The 19,256-nt window shown below is 37.5% G+C and overlaps 1 protein-coding gene across 1 annotated transcript in view; it reads right to left on the reverse strand.

Moving 5' to 3' along the window:
• Positions 1-14: 14 nt before the first annotated feature.
• Positions 15-19,256, reverse strand: part of LOC104462393 (huntingtin-like) — a gene marked incomplete at both ends in the record, with an annotated part of 34,533 nt that continues 15,291 nt past the window's right edge. Inside the window, 18 exons of the mRNA XM_010074314.1 lie at positions 15-141; positions 1,063-1,265; positions 1,679-1,830; positions 2,450-2,526; positions 2,736-2,856; positions 3,904-4,050; positions 5,579-5,679; positions 6,082-6,145; positions 6,977-7,116; positions 7,652-7,749; positions 7,838-7,996; positions 8,688-8,828; positions 10,286-10,397; positions 11,348-11,466; positions 11,761-11,884; positions 13,019-13,383; positions 13,721-13,801; positions 18,634-18,681. Coding sequence (XP_010072616.1) covers positions 15-141; positions 1,063-1,265; positions 1,679-1,830; positions 2,450-2,526; positions 2,736-2,856; positions 3,904-4,050; positions 5,579-5,679; positions 6,082-6,145; positions 6,977-7,116; positions 7,652-7,749; positions 7,838-7,996; positions 8,688-8,828; positions 10,286-10,397; positions 11,348-11,466; positions 11,761-11,884; positions 13,019-13,383; positions 13,721-13,801; positions 18,634-18,681 — 2,379 coding nt within the window. The remainder of the gene's footprint in view (positions 142-1,062; positions 1,266-1,678; positions 1,831-2,449; positions 2,527-2,735; positions 2,857-3,903; positions 4,051-5,578; positions 5,680-6,081; positions 6,146-6,976; positions 7,117-7,651; positions 7,750-7,837; positions 7,997-8,687; positions 8,829-10,285; positions 10,398-11,347; positions 11,467-11,760; positions 11,885-13,018; positions 13,384-13,720; positions 13,802-18,633; positions 18,682-19,256) is intronic.

The following is a 19,256-nucleotide window of genomic DNA, read 5'->3' on the forward strand; positions in this document are numbered from 1 at the left end:
GTAATTGCACTTACCTGGACTTGTTTCACTGCCCTTTTTAGGGCTCATTGGCACAGACGCCTGCTCAACAGACTCCTTCTCTTTGCCCTTCCTCCGAATTGGGCTAAGAGAAGGTGGGTTTGTGAGAGAAGGTAACGCTGCCTAGAATTAAAAGAAGCTTTATTAATTTTGTATGCACAAGGAACTTTTCTTCTTCTAAACAAATACAAGCATATTTATCTTTTGTTTAAGCTCCCCTTTATTTGATAATTTTGTATGCACAAGGAGCTTTTCTTCTACTAAACAAATACAAGCATACTTATCTTTTGTTTAAGCTCCCCTTTATTTGAATGTCAGTTAAAATTACTCAACTCTCAGGTTCAGAACATGAATTTCCAGACTGAAAAGGAAGACGTTTAATATATTCCCTACTTTCCTTCTCAACTTCAGCATAGGCCAATGAGACGGAATTAGAGCTCAATGACTAAAGTTTCTTTTGATTCCAGACAAAGGACTGTCAAAAAAATATTTTCACATGCTTAAAATATGAAGAAATCACTAATCCTAATACATTGCCTTACAGTCACTAAATCAGTCTCAAAACATAGATGCCTCAAAACAAAACCTCAAACCCAAAAGTACCTCATGAGCTGTTTCAGAAGTCAAAAAGTTTTGCAGGACCAAAAGATAGAAAAGTTATTTTAAGCCCCAAAAGTAGCTTGGTGCATTACAGCCAGCAAACCAACCCAAATATCAACAGATGTTTGCCAGAGTATTCCATCCAACACTCCATTTACTATATACACTCCCCACTGATTTAATGTTTCAAGTGAAGCCAAAAGGAATAAAAGGTTCAAAGTTTAAGGTAATCTTACAAACATTGCAATAACTAAACAGAAACCTGTTACATGGAGGAAAAATATGCAAATTCTTTTCATGTTACTTGCTTTCCTACCCATAGTAGAGCCATGTTATCAAGGTATTAGATAGTTACCTCTATCAACTCTAAAATGCAGAGCCTTGAAAAGGTGTATATCACAACAGTATTTAAGTCACACAATTTTATTTCTTTCTAATACATACCTTTACTGCGGGGCCAGGGGCGACATCATCCATTACATGTGCACAAATATTAATGACCTTCAGCAGATGAGAAAAGAGCTGTTCTACTAAACTAACAAGTGTTCGATCTGCCAGAGCCGGCCAGGGTTCCTCCTGCTTTGCAGCACCTTGGTTTGAATCTTCTTCAGCACTCCAGGGATTCTTTAAGCATTTGGGAGCACTTGCTGCAACACGAATCATATTGAAGAAAAGTATGATTAAAACTTGGAATTAAGTATCAGAAAATTTTAGAGGCATATCATCTCTATATGACCAGAAGTTCAGACAGGGAAAAGTGAACCTCTATTTTCAAAACCAGCAGTAGGTGTATACTTTTAAACAACAACAACACACGTTAATTCTTCGTATGCAGCATATACTAAGCACACTGCACGTTCCCTTTGGCAGCTACAGGAAATCTGCAACTGGGAGGCAGTATCTTTCCAAACCGCCTGGGTGCAAGAAGATCCTTCTTTATTTCTTCTGCTCAGTCTTGCAAGTATTTTGTTGTGCGCAGTCAGAATAGAGTGAGACACAAGCCTTCTGATGTTAATGGCAAAAATAACAGGACAAACCTACTCTTCCTGCTCTACCCTACCTGCAAGCAAGTTTCCAGTCAAAATCAAAGCATCCTGATGTGCAGAGAGGTCCAGTGGGAACCATGCTGATGAAAGGAGAGACAGGACCATGCCAGCCATTCCAATAGTGCAGCCTTTCTGAGTTTCATCTGAAGGACTTGGCTGGGAAACACTGGAAGTTAAATTTTGGAATGTCATTACCTTTCCCCCCCACTTTTGTAAGTTTAAAGTCTTAAGAAAACTAACACTTAAGTAAACTAGTAATCTTAAAAAAAAAAAATTCAGTACAACAGAAATACACAACACTCAAATAGGACTTAAAACATTTGCAGCAGAGACATGACAACACTACGCAATCTTGAAGAACTGTTGGTTTTTTTTTAAGTTGCAAATATCAAAGCTGCTAGTGACATCTACTGATAAACTGAAGAAAATTATGATGCTATGATTTTAAAGAGATACTACAAGACACCATATCCTGAAGACAAACATTCTTTCAAAAGCATGGAAAGTTTTCTCATATTATTTATTTTGACAGACACATATTTATCTTTCTATTACAGCAGCTGCAGCCATTCCCTGTCGTATATGCTGTGGTTCCAGAGATGACAAAGTGCTGACACTTAATATCATGACAACCTGATGTTACACTCTGTATAAAGTTCATAAGTAACTGCTAAGATAAGCTTAACAGAATATACCTAAACCAGGACTTGTAATACCTAAATAACCGTACTTCCATTTGGCAAAAATGACTTTTAGAAGCTTGAATAATAGATGAGGGAACATACCCACAGTGCCATCCCACGCTCCAGGTGCAGACTGGAAATGTTGTGGAGAGAAGACACAAAGCTTCACAGCAGCCAAACTGAAAAAGTTAACACCAAGAACTGAATCAGTTTCATCACTGGAAGAGTTAGCAACAACAAAGTATCTTAAGAGTGAGAATTAAATGTTTTAACTATTCCCACTGCCACAGTACCAAAGCTGCAGATAAAAATATAGCCAGGAAATAATTAAAAATAAAGCAAGCAAAAAAAAAAAAAGTGAGCCACTATAGCAACTAAAACAACTCACTGTAAGTGCTTTTGTAGTGGATAGTGTCAATGCATGGGAAACTGCTGCAACAACCCTTGAGAGATTGTTTTCCATAGTGACATCTGTTGGACTTTGCAGCATATTGTAACCTCTATATATTCTGAAACAAAAATATTTATAACACTAAAACACGTACTTAAAAAAACCCACCTCAATAAAAAAATTATTATGGCTTAAATTACTATTACATATTTTACAGACTGCTTATAAAATACAAAAATTGGAGAAAGCTCTATATACCACCTTATTATATTTTAATATTTTTGCTTCTGTACTAGCAAAAGCAATTTAGTTCATAAATCAAATGTCTTTGTCAGCAAACAGAAACAGTAGATCAACTCTAAACTAGGTGCTCTAGGAATCACCACCAATTTAGCGTTAGTCTTTGCTTTTGCTCAAATCCATTTAACACTTGTATATGTTCACAAACTTTGGATTATTGTTGTAAAAAGATTATTGCTGTAGAAAAGCAACTATTTTGTAGTTGAAGTAACCCAGTGTCCAAAGTTCTATTGTTTCCATATTACAGTATATAAATCTTGAGTGACACAATCACGATCATGTATGGAAAAGGTACATAATTAAAAACTTGTATGACAAATTGGTAGAAGCAAATAGCCCCATAAATGTATACAATTCATACTGTCTGGAAGACATCTAAACAGAACAGCTTAGGAAAGTACAGTTAGCAGCAAAAATACAGCAACAAGATCATACTACCAAGATTAGAAAGCAGTACAGACTTCTGCAACCACAATCACTAAACAGGATGTGAAGAGTTATAAATCCTGATCAACACACCTCAAGAACAGTAACGTATACACATGATTAGCTTGCGAAGTTGCACTTACTTGTGTAATATAATGGACACATAAGGTGACCTCGGGAGGAAGAAGATAAAGTTTATCACAGATCAATGACTCCCTGCAATCAACGTGTGAGCACATCCCTAGTAACTCACACACCAGTTTATCCTTTAAACCCAAGTCTGTTACTGTGGAGCCTACAACTACCACAGATTCTCCTACAGATTGGAAGAAGAATTCATAAGCACATGGATTTGCAAAATTTAAATATGATTCTAGGCATTATTAATTGAAATTTGGATCCACATTCCTTTTAAAGCAAGACAAGTCACATAACATACCTGGTGATAGTGCTCACCGCGAAGTGGGATGGAGGCTGTGTTTCATGCATTAGTAGTTTCAGGTAGACACTGCTTTGGTCTCTTGCTACTGCCACAACTGGATCAGCCTGTCCTTGATCACAGTTATAAAATAGCTTTGGAACAAGCCTGAATGATAAACATCAAAAAGGAAAAGTATTATTCAGAAATTATTTAATATATAATTTAAAGTACATTTAATATACACTTCAGAAAGCTGCATACACTTATTCCACATATCAAAGTGTAAATAAAAACTGTTACTAAAGCTCATATTGTTAACCTGAATTCATCTTTATACAACTGCTCTTCACTATAATCAAGGAGCTCAACTCAGGACAAAGGAACTGCTCTAGACACATGGCAGTTAAAAAAAGATCTTTTATAGAGATTTCCCATACACAGCATTTTTACACTGGAGCTACCTACACACACTACAATGACCACTTTGCTAGAGTATTTCTCAGTTTTCCCCTGTCTCCCCAGATATTTTCCCCATAGATATCTGGGTCAACAGAAAATTAATTTCTACCTAAAAAGGACAAATTTTCACCATCTAATTTCTATGCAGCAAAACAAACATACAATAAGATACAGTCTTCTTGAACAACAAGATTTTCAAATTAGACGACAGTTAAAAACTACAATAGATATTTTTTATAAGTTGACTGACAGTACTTCCAATGAACGTCCACACTGGACATTTCAAGGGTCTTCTGCAAGCCTGTAGCAGCGTTTTTGGCAGTTATGTCTTTCTAACCTTAACACACATGCTGTCACTAAGTAAACACGAAGATATGGAAAAACTTTCTCTTGTTATCACTCAGATAACAAGATAACTCCATTTCAAAATCAAGTCCTTAAATAAAAGCAACAAATGCTAAGATGCAACAGTTAATGATTTCTCTCCTGAGCTGCTTCTGCAGTCCAACTGCTTTTAAGCAGCAGAATTTTTAATGTTTCATTATCCTTTGTTATTAAGAATGTACAGCAATATAGTATGAAAAACCATGAAAGAAACTCCTCTGACAAGAAAACAGCCCAGGAAGTCAGTATCAGATGCTCCCAACTCCTTTAAACATAAAACTCAAGTCCTTGAATTCTAATAAACAAACTACCAACTAATCATTACTACTTGGTGCACTTATCTGGACAGCAATTGTTAACTCTAGTAGGTTACAGCAAACACCTGCTTTTTAAACAAGATTAGCTACTTCACTATAATCAGCAAGCACAAAAGTTTAAAGATACACTACTCAACTATGTGGCAATTACAGTGTTTGGGAGTTAGGAAAACACGGTAGAACTGCAACATTTTAAGTTCATCAACTACTGTCAGGATATTGACCAAAACACTTCAATATGCAGAAAACTAACTTAACGAAGTTGAAACTGAAAGTGACCCTCAGAATGCAATACAGTTAAATGTAATTGTAGTGCTAACAGAAAGCAAAGCACAATTGCCTGACAATTCAGAATGATGTATGCTCCAGGTAATAGAAAGCTGCAGTGGTCTCCCATCCCTCGTTTAAACAAAAATATAAACAACACACTAAGGGATTATTGTAGTTATAGGCACACAGTAACATGCAAATATCTTTCTAAACCCCCTGGGTTTTGCCTTTTTTTTTTTTTAAATAAAAACCCCCATATATACCTCACTAATGAAGCTGAAGCTACGTGTCTCACTCTTGGATCTTCATCTCCAAGCAGACATATTACAACATTATTAAGCACTCTCTCTTGAAGTTTTAGTAGCTATAAAATAAGTTAGCACAGTAAAGTTCATTGAACATTTTCATTCTTTGAGCACATTGTTAAAAGATAGTTAACAAGCAAGATTCCATCTGTCATACAAATCTGTAAGACAATCTTTACTTTAACATTGCCAAATACACTAGGTAAATACATAAATGCCAAAAAAAATTGTTTTTTTTTAAACTTCAAAAACCACACAGACATACACCACAGAACACTAAAATACTTGAATCTCAGTAGTAAAGTACCTTTCCAGTTGGAACAAGTCTCACAATGGAGTCTACTTATACAGAACACACTTACAAAAACTATCAGTTTTGACAGAATTTAAACATGAAGTGCTGAAATTGCACTGCTACTTTAATCCAGAAACACAACATACCGATTGAATTATTTACTTACACCAGTATAATGATGAACACCTCTGTGCAAGCTCTCAGTTCTTCCTTCCAAGAAGCTGACTAGCCTATGGTAAAATAGAATTAAGAGTACATTAGTTAATACTAAACTTATTTCTCTCTTCAGTGCTCTGATGGTTCTTTTTGTTTATTTTTTAAAAACATCACTGCAGAGAAAATGTTAGAATTAAACACAATTTTCGCTACCTTCAGAAAAGGTTAGCTATTTGCTAAACTACTATCTGGCTAGTGCCACAGAAGAATTACTTTTCTTTCATTAAAAAACTATTTACACATTGCGAGTGTAACTGATTATTTTTTTCCCATGCACATAAAAAATCAGACTGTTCTGAAAAGATGGTAACACGTTCCAAATATCACTATTCATAAAGAGCATAATTTTGTATGACTAAGGAAAACTTGGAGAATTTTCATATAAACATCTTTTGTCTTTCAGCTTGGAAGAACCTGTAGAGAATGAGGGAACGCAAGAAAAAGAAGTCAAGTCATTATTCATTTCAGTATAACAGAAACTAAGCAACAGAAGAGAGCTGACAACAATGGGGAACAAGTCAGGGGCTTTTTCCTTAAAAACACACATAACTGGACATTAAACCCAAGTTAGTTTCCAGATTATTCAGTCTCTCTCTCATCACAGATTTACAGAAGACTTGATAAAACAGATTACTGAACTAGAAACTCCTATACAATGTTACTAGGTAGTTACCCTAGTAGTGAAGCCAATGTAACTTCAAAGGAATTAATTTGTTCCTTATAAGAATGACTGGTCTGAATTAGTTTTATAAAGCTTGTAATGTTTCAGAAGAAACCACTCCACTACGGTTCCAGTTTCTTATATACAGCATTCTCAAACTTCTTGGAAAAATATAAATGCTTACCGAAAATCTACCTCTGCAAGTGTTTCCAGAAGTTCCGTCCTTACTAGCCAATATGAGCTATTCTTCAGCGTAAGGAGGTCAACAATTAATTGTAAACCTAGTTCGCTGTAACTGCTACTACATAAGCTCATGATGCAATGCTGAGAAGAAAAAACAACTTTCAGTTATTATAGAAAATGTTCTCTGAATCAAAGTATGTAAATTACCATAAAAATGTTTTGTTTAGAATACTAAAAAAAAGTTATTGCTTAAGAGCTAGGAGAAAGTACCAGAGCTAGGTACCTTGCAAGGCTAGGACACTAGCTCCATGTGAACTGCTAAAACTTACTGCTGAAACTTACTGCTGAATTTAAACTCTGGAAAGGAACACAAGCCCTGATCAGAGGACAGTCCTCTAAAGAGTAGCGTCTAAAACTCACAGGGCTCAAACACCACATTTATGACTAGAAGTATCGTGATTAGATTATATTGTTATACAATCTGACCAACGTAATTATTTTCCATCTGTTTGTTCTTCCACTTCTGTGCCTGAATCCATGTTTTCTACAATAAAGTTATTGGGAAGGAAGTAATTTTTTGCTCCATGTTTATACACCTGATCATAGCAGGACCCTAGTCAACGAATAATGTCCCTGTGATCCGTGGTGGTGCAAATATATTATTACTTCTGCTTACCTTCACAGCTGTACAAGCCAGTTTGCATGTAACAGAGGACTCATCTTTCAGTGTTTTCTGTAACAGAGGTATGCAATCTACCAAGGAAAAGAGATTTCCTAACAAAAAAAAAAAATTAGAGCAATGAAACAAAAGAAAATTTTGGTTACATAAAAAAATATATATAATCTTAAAATAAACGGTTACCTGTTGAGCTTCTGACATCTGTTAGCCATTTCTCCACATCAAAGCGAGATTTAATTAGAATGGAGTTGACAATTGTTCCACACAGAATGGCAGTAGCTCCTCTAATCTGGGGATCTCCGTGGTCAATGTAGTTCAGAATGTCTGACACGTACTGCTCTTCTAAGAAAATAAGTTATAACTACTTCATTTTAAAAATACTCATCTCAGACGTAACTGATCCCTAAAAATGTTTCCGTGGAGGTACCAATTATTGTACAGTCAATGTCAGCATATTCACAATACGCCTTAGTTCTACCTTTCAGAGATTGCATGTAATCTACAGATCACTCACACCATCCAGACCAAGGATCACTTATAGAAACAGCAGTATTTCAGTTCAATTGTACACAAAATGCTCTGTGGAAATCTAACAAGAGTTTTGGTCAACACTCCACCTTTGCCACTATTGATATCAAACCAGTTGAATACTCCAGGTCTCTGCTTATCACACTGTATCATTCATAAAAATGAACCTAATGGCTTAGAAACCATCTGTAAGATGGCCTGAAATAGATTAAAAGAAACTGTATATAAGATAAACAAACCATTTTTAAATAGCAGTTGAACTCAGTTACAACTTGTCAGAAGCTGTACAGGCTCATTACCCGATACTTAACTCTTACTACAAAAAAAAATCTCACCACATGCACTACTACTACTACTACTAGTACAGACAGCATGGACATTCCAATTGGTGCAGTATTTGCTTGCAAATACTAAACCACATTTAGAGTTTTCAGTGTAGATGCTGCCTCACTTATTTGAAAACCTAAACACATTATTAAAACGGAATATGTGAACTGCAACATACCATACTCTTCTCCCATTGCTTCAAGGGGTGTTTTATACAATTTGCTGAAGAACGACTCAGGGTGAAGAGCAACGGCTGCTCCAACACAGCTTACTGCCAGGGCTTTCACACTGACCCTCACATCTCTATCAGGAACTAAAGCTGGGAAGAAGGAAAAAAAAAAGGGGGGGGAAGGGGTGGTATTTGGGTATTTAAAAGCTTCCTGAATTGTTTTTAAGTTAATTAATAACTCTGTATGATACAAATAGCTTAGCCTGGACAAAAAATATGAAGGCAGAGCTAGTAGTTCCAGTTTATCAGAGGCAGCAGTTATACACTGCTTTTTTAACAAAAAAACCCCAAACAAACAACCAAAAAAACCCCACCAAAAACAACCCCACACACTTCTCACTTCCTTCATTGCTGAGAATACAGCTACTACCACTGTTTTTCCAAGAACGCAACATTAGCAGAGCACACGAACCAATAAGAATTTATACAATGGAAAAAACCCACATCTTAAATGTTCACTTCAGTCATATACAATGATACCAACTCGCATGCCTGTGACACAGATTTCTCAGTGGAAAAAAAAAAAAAAAAAAAAGAAAAAAAGGAAGCAGCAGCGTATGCCATAAAGGCTTTCTGGAAATCCCTACTGACATTTTATTATTTTGCAGAAAAAGTAAACTCCTCCTTCGAGCCCCAACAGCCTCCTCTAGCAATCACTTACTGTCAAAGTTTCTCTTTGACAGTCACACATGAAAAACCACATTAAAAATGGCCACACTAATTTATACAAGTGCTGTAAGATGTTAGAAATGGAGAAAAAAGTTAAACTTGAGATTTCAGCTACGTCTATGAAACTTTAGGTCAATTCTCTGCTTTACTACAGCTAAATCCTTTAAAAGCTAAAGTTACATTTCCAAAACACAAACGTGTACAACAGCACTTCCTCTACCTGAAGTACATTCAAAAAAATTAACACGGAATTCAAAAACAACTGAGTGATAAAGCTAGAAAAAAAGATACTTTTAATCTTGTTTTAATTAAAACAAACTAGGCATCGTAAACAAAATCAATTGTAAAAATATTAAGACAAGTACTTCAAAGAACTATATTCTTCTGAACTTGTTTTTATGAGTTTCTCAGAATGGACGGCAATTCAGAAAATTGCTTCCTTAGCTTTTACTGAGGTATTGATACTTTTACAGGGGACAAACTGGGCATCCAACACTGATAAAAAAGAAATACTGATATTAGATTGTGTTTGCAGTTTCATACTATCTGTAAACCATCACGGCCCCACAGGTTAAGTCTCATAAGAATTTACAATTTGTAAATTCTTCTAAGTATTTGACTTAAGCATTAAGTTACCACGACACTTCTTTAGATGTCCAATGGTTCAAAACAGGATTCATTCTAAAATGGCATAAATTTTTAAGTGTTTTTAGGTTTTCCTGTACTCCGGTGTGACTGTCAGGAATGTTGCAGAAAAACCCCATCCCCAAAAGCTCCAATGAAGTGAGCTTAAAAACCAGACAGATTAAAGTGATTACACTTCCAACTTTGTACATTGAGACACACAATGAATTAATAAGTCTTGAACAGGAACTTACCTCCTTTTTCTCCAGTAAGTAGAAAAGAGGCTGACAGAAGTCTAACGCAGTGCACCAAAGGAGCAGTATTTCCATCGGTATAGTGGCCTATGTCTCCCTTTACCCTGGAGGGCTATTAAAGGCAAATCACAATTTTTATATAGATAAAAATTAATCTTCAACTTAAATAAAATATTAAACACAACAGGACTTAGAAAAACTGCACATCTCCAAATGTATAAAGGTTGTAATACAAAATGTGCTTAATACATATTCCAAATAAAGGCCCTAAAATGTAATGCTTCTGGGAAGTTTGTAACCACTATCAGAATTAGTTTAAATGTTATCACAGAAACAACAACCATTCTGTAGATTTTCTGAATTTCTGTTGGCATCTGAAGGAGTCTGAAAAAACACTTTTTGTCACCAAACAATGATCTTCAGAAATTTTGTATGAGAAGCAATTAATTCCTAAGTTGTTTCCAAAGAAGGCTGACAACCTTCTGTAGTTTCACACTTAGAGTTCCCCAGTAGCCCACGCTGATCCAACTCTGCCTGCCACAAACCAAACTCTTTTTGCCCCAGTGCAGAACAAGGCCCAAAGCTAAAGTCAAAAAACCATAAGAGGAAATCAGCAACCTGTGGTTACAACACCATGAGCCTCTCTGCAGAAAGCAAGGCTCAAAGAGAAAGACTAATATCTTCTGAGGAGATCATAAAGGTACCTACACAGCTAGCAACCAGCACAAAGATATTTTGGGTAATAAAGTATTAGCGCACCCTACTAATGCACAGACAAAAGGGGTTTGTGTTCTCAGCAGTTTGTGTTCTGTTACTGTTTTGCTAGTGATTGCATTTAAAATATCAACACTTGTGTATCCACCTTACGTTAAACGAAATTCAGGCTATAACTCAGACTTACTGTTCAACCTTAGTTATTTTGACCGATAACGAAGTACACCACATATACAGGCTACCCACATTTACCACTAATTTACATTATCATAAGTGTAATTTTTTTTTTAAACACAGTTGTTTTAAACTTTAAACCAGACCACTCACACCACTCTGACCACTTCTTACCTTATTTTCATGATCACCAGGATCTGCTGCATCTTCTTTTGATGTAAATCTGTCTACGCTGCTATCGGAAGGCTGCCTACTATGGCTCGTGGTTTTCAACAGGTGAGGCTGTTGAAGTGCTTTAGAAAAAGTCAATTCATGAACTACCATTTCAGATGCAAATTAAAAGCACTTTAATTTAACTTAATTATACAAACATGAACAAATAAATTAGCAGTGATCAAAACAAGTTATTCATTATAAGTGTTGAAACATTCCTTATTTTTCATTTCAGTCTAGTTATTTGTTTTTCATATCCGTTATGCAAGTGTTCAGTCCCTTGGAAGGAAGACAGCGGATGCACCTGTAACACCTGCCTTAAAGGTGTCACCACTTCTATGGGTCCCATCCTGTCCCCCCATTTATCAACATACCAATAGAAGAATTTCTGAAAGACTCTGATGAATCATCTTGGAGAATATTTGCAGCCTCATCTTCCTCATCCTGCAGCTGCCCAATTTGCATTCCAGAATACTGTCCTTCAGCACCCTCCAAAACCTACACAGTGCAAGGACAGGACTTAAAATAACTTAGCTTAATACACACTATTAAATCTCAGACATGCGGTGTTAGTAATTTAGAAATAATTTGAAAGCAAACATGAGCCTGACAAATATTAGTGTACAGCTGTGTGCAGGCCCCCAAGCAGTTCGTTCCCCTCCTCCTCCAGCATTTGGGATATTAGAAGCCATAGTTACATCTCACAGCCTCCCATGTGAGCCATGAACTTGGACAATAACAGTAAGAAAGTTGAACACTTGGTGCATTGCACCTGGAAACTGTTCATTAAAAAGCCTGTGTATGAGTGAGTGGGACAACCACTTAGTCTGTCAATTACAAAAAACCTATTTTACTTGTAATTAGTGCTCGTAAACAGTATGCAAACCAACATATGCAACAGTCTGATGAAAATTTGCAGTAATACCCTTTTTGCATTTTCTACTCTTGCTGTAATTGCATTTTTGCTCTTTTTATTACAAGCCCACAATACACTTGCCTAAGAGAAACAAATTTCTTGAAATAGCTATGCTGTATGCACATTGCATGTGTTTATCAGGTATGTAGCTGCTACATTAGTAAATCATGCAGTATTTGCTCAATATAGAAATCCTTAAGATGGAATAAAAAGGAAAAAAAAATATGTTGTGTTGCCAAGTGAAAAAGCACAGGCAGAAAACAATGGGAAGCACTAGGTTTCAAAAGTATTCCTCTGTCATTCCAAAAAGACTGTTCACCCTTTAACACTTCCATTAGTCTTCCTGCACCAAAACAGTTATTATCTATACAAAATGAAGGAAATGCTACTAAGAGGATATATTTATGTCATGCCTTTGAAATTGACATTCTTCCACAGAGTGTCGATCTGTTACTGCCTTCATATGAACCTACTCAGTGAACACTGCTCACAGCTTTGTAGTTTTTAATTGCTGCTGAAGTGAAAGTGTTAAAAGGAGGTCAAGCTCTCCAAAAGAGGCATGAGCTGCTGACCTTTCCATTGTTACTAGCTGAGGATGGAAAAGTAGAAGACGAGTAAGTAGATGAATCCAAGTCTGGGCCCTCCATGGAAGAGCTCTGAGATATGTCGGGCCCCTCAGTAGAAGGGGATCCCCCCTCTGCCCGTTGCACACTTACAATTTCAGAACTGTCCGAAGGGGTTACAGCAGAGTCTGGACCTTCTGTAGTAGTCTGAGAGCTATCACTAATTGGTGAGGAAGCCTGTGTACCATCATTCAAGTCCATAGTGGGATCTGACTGGACAGCACTGATCTGGCTGGAACTTCGACTAAGCACATCATCTTCTTCCCCTTCAGTAGCTGTACTTGGCATATCACAGCTTGTCAGGTCTACAGAGTCTGACTGCAACGTATGTTGAGAACGTGGCTGCTCAGTAATGATATCATGTCCAGTAGGATCAGCAGCTGAACTCCCTCCTGACCCAGCTGTCGATACACCTGATGAAGAAGCTATTTCACTGGTTAACTCGCCCTTCACAGAAGCTGCAAAACACAGATTTATGAGTCAATCAAGTGTCTAAACTGGTGTTTCACTGTTGATATACACACCACACACTAGGCCACATATTAAACTAGTCTAAGGAAAGTATATAACTAAACAGTTAAATGCTACTACAGGTAGGGAAATAAGCATCTGTATAAGTTTTATACCCAGGAGTATTTATGGTTTCAGTTTTGTTAGCATGTCTTTTGAGTGCTCATCTACTTCCTAGTCACCATAACACATCACTGCTATATTTTACACAGAGCAATAAAAAAAATGGATTTGTAATGTAGAGTAACACAGGTTGATTGCACTGCTAAAGGGGAAGTCAGCTACCTGCAAACGATCCAGCGCTGACATCTGATCGGGTCTCAGGATCATCCTCCAAACCCTCTTCTTCACCAAGAAGTATTTTACCTGAGATGTGATAAAAGAAAAACCTTTACAGTTTTCCAAAATTAGTCAACTTGAAATGCTGAACTTGAAAAGTTGAAGTCAGGTAGATGTGAAATCTGTTTTTAAAAAGTTTATCCACATAATTTGTCAAAGCTATGACAGGCAAGAGATGAAAAAGAGAAAGGAATGAAGGAAGTGAATATCCTGTCCCTCACTATCTGATCAGGAGAGAAACAGACAGCAGCAACAAGGCAACACACAGTTAAGTAATTTTATTTAACAGTGTAACCATTCAGAAAACTGCCAATGACCTTATTCATTCTAGTTTATCTTGTGGACTATGTTTAAGATCTCACTAAATTCATCAACTATGTCTTATTACTAAGGACTGGATACCTGGCATCTGGATGTCTGCCCTCAACTCAGCAGGACATTAAAACATCACAAGTAATAGAATAAATAAATAACCTCTTCCTCCTTAAGGCTATGAAAATTATCAAAGGCTACTTGCAGTCTGGGGCTTGAAACTCCAATGATAACAGAATGGAAAATGCCTAGAGGGAAGAGCAGCACAGACTAGAAGCACAAGACAACATAACTGGGACAGGGTGATGAACCATGGACAACAGCCATTAAGGTCCAGAGACCAGTAAGACAAAAATCTTGAGAGAAACATTTGCCATAGGAAAAATGAGAACCACATAAAACCTAACACAATCATCACAGAGTTCCCTTACTCCTAGAGTAATACCTATTTAAAATAGAGGCACTGGAAAGAGAAAGATACCTGGGACTGCACACTGCCTGTGAGCAAACCAAGGACAAAACTGCACTGAGAAGTCTGCAAATTGGAAGGATACGGAGTGCAGAGGGAGCTACTGAGCCCGTCCTTCTGGATCTCACAAGTCGCTTGCTGAGACAGAGGGGTTCATCATCATCATAGAATGGTTTGGGTTGAAAGAGATCTTAGAGATCCTCTAGTTCCAACCCCCCTGCCATGGGCAGGGACAACTACCACTAGATCAGGTTGCTCAAAGCCTCATCCAGCCTGGCCTTGAACACCTCCAGGGATGGGGCATCCACAGCTTCTCTGGGCAACCTGTGCCACTGCCTCACCACCTCACCATGAAAATATTTCTTCTTAATCTCTTTTATCTTAAAACTGTTACTCCTTGTTCTATCACTACACTCCCTGACCAAGAGTGGCTCCCCATCTCTCCTGTAGCCCCCTTTCAGCACTGGAAGGCTGCTTGCTATAAGGTCTCCCCAGAGCTTTCTCTTCTCCAGGCTGAACAAGCCCAACTGACTCAGCCTGTCCTCATATAGGGGAGGTGCTCCAGCCCTCTGACCATCTTCGTGGCTCTCCTCTGGACTCGCTCCAACAGGTCCATTTCTTTTTTATGCTGGGGGCCCCACAGCTGAACACAGTACTCCAGGTGGGGTCTCATGAGAGCAGAGTAGAGAGGGAGAATCACCTCCCTTGACCTGCTGGTCACGCTTCTTTTGGTACAGCCCAAGACACTTTTGGCTTTCTGGCCTGAAAGCACGCATTGCCGGCTCATGTTGAGCTTCTCATCAACCAACACCCCCAAGTCCTTCTCCTCAGCGCTGCTCTCACCCCATTCTCCTCCCAGCCTGTATTTGTGCTTGGGATTGTCCCAACCCATGTGCAGGACCTTGCACTTGGCCTTGAGGTTTGCATGGGCCCACCTCTCAAACCTTTCAAGGTCCCTCTGGATGGTATCCCTCCCCTCCAGCATGTCACAATTACTGCTTTGATATAAGCCTGTTTTGCCATTTAGAATAAAGGTCACTGGTAGTCTAAGATTCACCATGCAAGATACCAATGTTTTGATAACTCTAGGTGAATTCTTTTGTATCTCATTTAAGTTGACGGGAGTAAAAAAGCATTAACAGACTCCTGTACTAATTTCTCTGTCACAACTGCTTTCATACACAGCAGTACCACTGTAGAATTGTATTCCTCCAAAAAGTATCTTTTATGCTATTCAAACCTGTAAGTAAGGCAGAAAAGTAACCATGACATTCCATGTACGTTCTATGTAAAATAACAGTAACTGAGAGCCACACACTCCTACAAAAGAATGATAAAATCCTGCTAAGAGTTCCCAACACAAAACGTCAAAGATAGCATATTCTTCTCTATTATTTCTCACATTTACATCCATTTCACTGAAACAAACCAGGATATTCTTCTGCTTTCCTGTCCTGGGTTCAGGTGGGATAGGGTTAATTATTCACAGAAGCTGGGAGGTAGGCATAGCCAAAGGGATATTGGATACCATGCTGAGGTCACGCCCAGGATATAAGGGGAAGCTAGCCGGGAGAAGGGTGGGGGGCCTTTCTGAAGCTCTCGTGTTTTCATTGTATTCTACATCTTGTCTTACTATTATATTCTCTTTTTTCTCGTGTTGTATTATTAAAATCTGTCATTACCTCAACTCACAATGTTCCACCTCTTTTTTTTTTTTTTTATCCTTCCCCCCATCTTCCCAGGAGGGGGAAAGGTGGGCAGGGGAGGGGAGGGAGCAACTGTGTGGTGGTGGCCCTGACCCAAGACATTTCCACAGTTCATCACCTTTAAAAGTAAGTGAAAGAGGAAGGACACTCAAAAACACTTATTAGGCATATTAGGTTTCATATGCTTAAATGAGTATATAAAACAAGGTGCAGGATACTTTTCCACTATTTAGAAAAAAAATCAGTTAAGACACAGAACATCGGCTTTCATTTAAAAATTAGTTTTCAGCCTTTTTTGTAAATAGTTTTCTGAAGCTGAAACACAAACAAGTCAACATAGGCCAGCTGCTCAAAACTAACCTTAGTCTGAAGCAGTAAGCCTGAAAAGACATGGAATATTCAAGTTCTGAGGTTAGGGTCACAGATCTCTGGACATCACCCTCACTTTACACCCCTTCACACAGCAGTACTACAGCTAGAGAAGTTTCACCCACAGCCAACAACAGAAGCTTGCTACTCTACATCGCAGAGGACTGCAAAATTACTTCAAGGAGGAACTGGGATTAGGCTTGATTTTTCCCTCATGTCTACAATGGAGAGTAACAGGAAATTAACAATTCACAATTTGAAATTAAACCTGTACAAAAAACAAAACTGTGAACAGATTTCTTCACATTTATTTATGCCATTTTTTTAGACCACAAAGTCTTCATACCATGATCTCAAAAGCAGATAGAAGCTGATGACTCACACATGTTTTCCCACTGAATGAAGGAAAGGTTAGTGTTTTAACAAGTACTTTAATTGAATTTACACTATTATTAGTACTTCAAAGTCACTAACAATTCAGAGTATAAAAATGATGATTTAGCATTTTGTTGCTATCCTGATGTGTTGCATTCTGTCTCACTTTTGGATGCTGCAGCAATATCTTTTTTCAGAACACCCTTTCTTTCACTCTATCATTTCTAAACTAGAAATTATCACTGCATCTGTAAGAACTATTTAATTGAACTCTACTCACTATTTCACGTTTAGGTACATTCTTAAAGCATATAGGTGCATTCATAGAATCCTAGAATACAGAGGGCTTTCTGTGCTGCAAGTGCACATTGCCAGCTTATGTTGAGATTCTCATCAACCCCCAACTCCTTCTCTTCAGGGCTGCTCTCAATCCATTCTCTGCCCAGCCTTTATTTGTGCTTGGGATTGCCCTGACCCATGTGCAGGACCTTGAACTTGGCCATATTGAACTTCATGAGGTTGGAATGGGCCCACCTCTCCAGCCTGTCAAGGTCCCTCTGGATGGCATCCCTTCCCTCCAGTGTGTCCACCACACCACACAGCTTGGTGTTGTCAGCAAACTTGCTAAGGGTGCACTCAATCCCGATGTCCATGTCTCCATCAAAGATGTTAAAAAACATCGGTCCCAAAACCAAGCCCTGTGAAATGCACTATTATTCTTTAAGCATTATGAGACTCCTTGCACACAAAAAAGGGAAGCCATATTTGGAAGAATTGTAAGCTAGTTGCTATAATGGTCCTTAAAGTGTGTAGAACCTTATTTAGTCTTAAACTACTTTTCCTTGAAATTTTTCTTTTCAGTATTGCTTGCACAGACTGCACTACACTCACACGTAGTTCCACAGCAGTAACAACATTTTGCTCACCTAAAACAGGCAATGAAACTGGTACACAGAGTGGCTCTAGTACTGAAATGACTGGTTTTAAGCAAAACGTAAAGGTAAAACTAGATGAAGTACTTTCATGCACAAACTGGGAAAAGAATACTTCAGAGCAAACTGTATTATTTAAAATCCTGCTAAATTAATTACCTGCTGAAGAAAAAAACTAAAATATACACAGTAAAACACAAAAATGAATAGCGTTAATCATCAACAACAGAAAAAAACAGAAAAGCATCATATCAAAGCATGCAAACATACACATGCATTAGTGCAAGAAGAAACCAAAAAGGCCTAAAAAAACCCCAGGAAGGTTAACTGGTTTTTGAGTTACATTAAAGATTAAATATTAGCATCAAAAGGAAGAAGGCCCTGTTTAGACATTATTTTTAAATGTGTTCTTTAAAAGTGAAAATTGCATCAATATTTATCACCATAATTTTGCCAGGCAACTACAGGAAAAATAAGAATTATACTATTTTGAATAATTTCAGAATGTGTTGATTGCAATATCAGAAATTGTGTCAGAATTCTTTTAAGATTTACAGTGATTAAGCTCAGCTGGTAACACAAAGGCAATTGTGAATGAAAACCAAAGTTCAGCAAGACAATGAAGTGTAGAGGAGGAGAAAAAAAAAAGAAAAATTAAAGGAATGCAATTAAAGATTTGTTTTTGAAAATAATCACCTTTATGCTTTCTCGCAAGAACAGGGCTGCATGAAGACCCCCCTCCAGCTGCAAATCACAGAAAGTAACACATCAGGGCAAAGACAGAGCTGCTGAAATCATGAAGGAATTTTAAAAGCCACAAATGGGAAGAAAAAAAAAAGCCCAAAGCCAGGAAAAAATAGCAAACTTGTTGCTTTTCAAGTCCAAGTTTTTTGGATCATTTGTCATCAAATTACTTTTTATTTCTCTATGCCACTTGTGCAAAGTTTGCTTTTGAAAAAAAAAGAAAAGCTCTAAATTTCACTGCTATGATTGCTTCTGGCTAATGATTTACCTTCTAATAGCAGCAATATTAGAATGATCCATTAGTTCAATACAGAAGTCCTTAGGGAAATCCAATCAGAGACTGATTCTTTTTGAAACAGGTAAGTAGCAGTTAAAAGACAATTTTAAGAACATGCACTTCACAGACAAGAACACCAATAGCTGATTTTTGAAGTTACGAATCAACTTAAGTCATGCTTTAATTTCATGCTGGTTTGGTATTCAGCAAAGAGTTATCAGTTAATATAAATTCTGATTAGATCAGCTTTTTATGAATCACAGTTGTCAGAGGCTTGGTGAGAAGAACACTAATTTTG

Source organism: Pterocles gutturalis, unplaced genomic scaffold (genome assembly GCF_000699245.1).
Source record: "Pterocles gutturalis isolate BGI_N339 unplaced genomic scaffold, ASM69924v1 scaffold16227, whole genome shotgun sequence".
NCBI classification, from domain to species: domain Eukaryota; kingdom Metazoa; phylum Chordata; class Aves; order Pterocliformes; family Pteroclidae; genus Pterocles; species Pterocles gutturalis.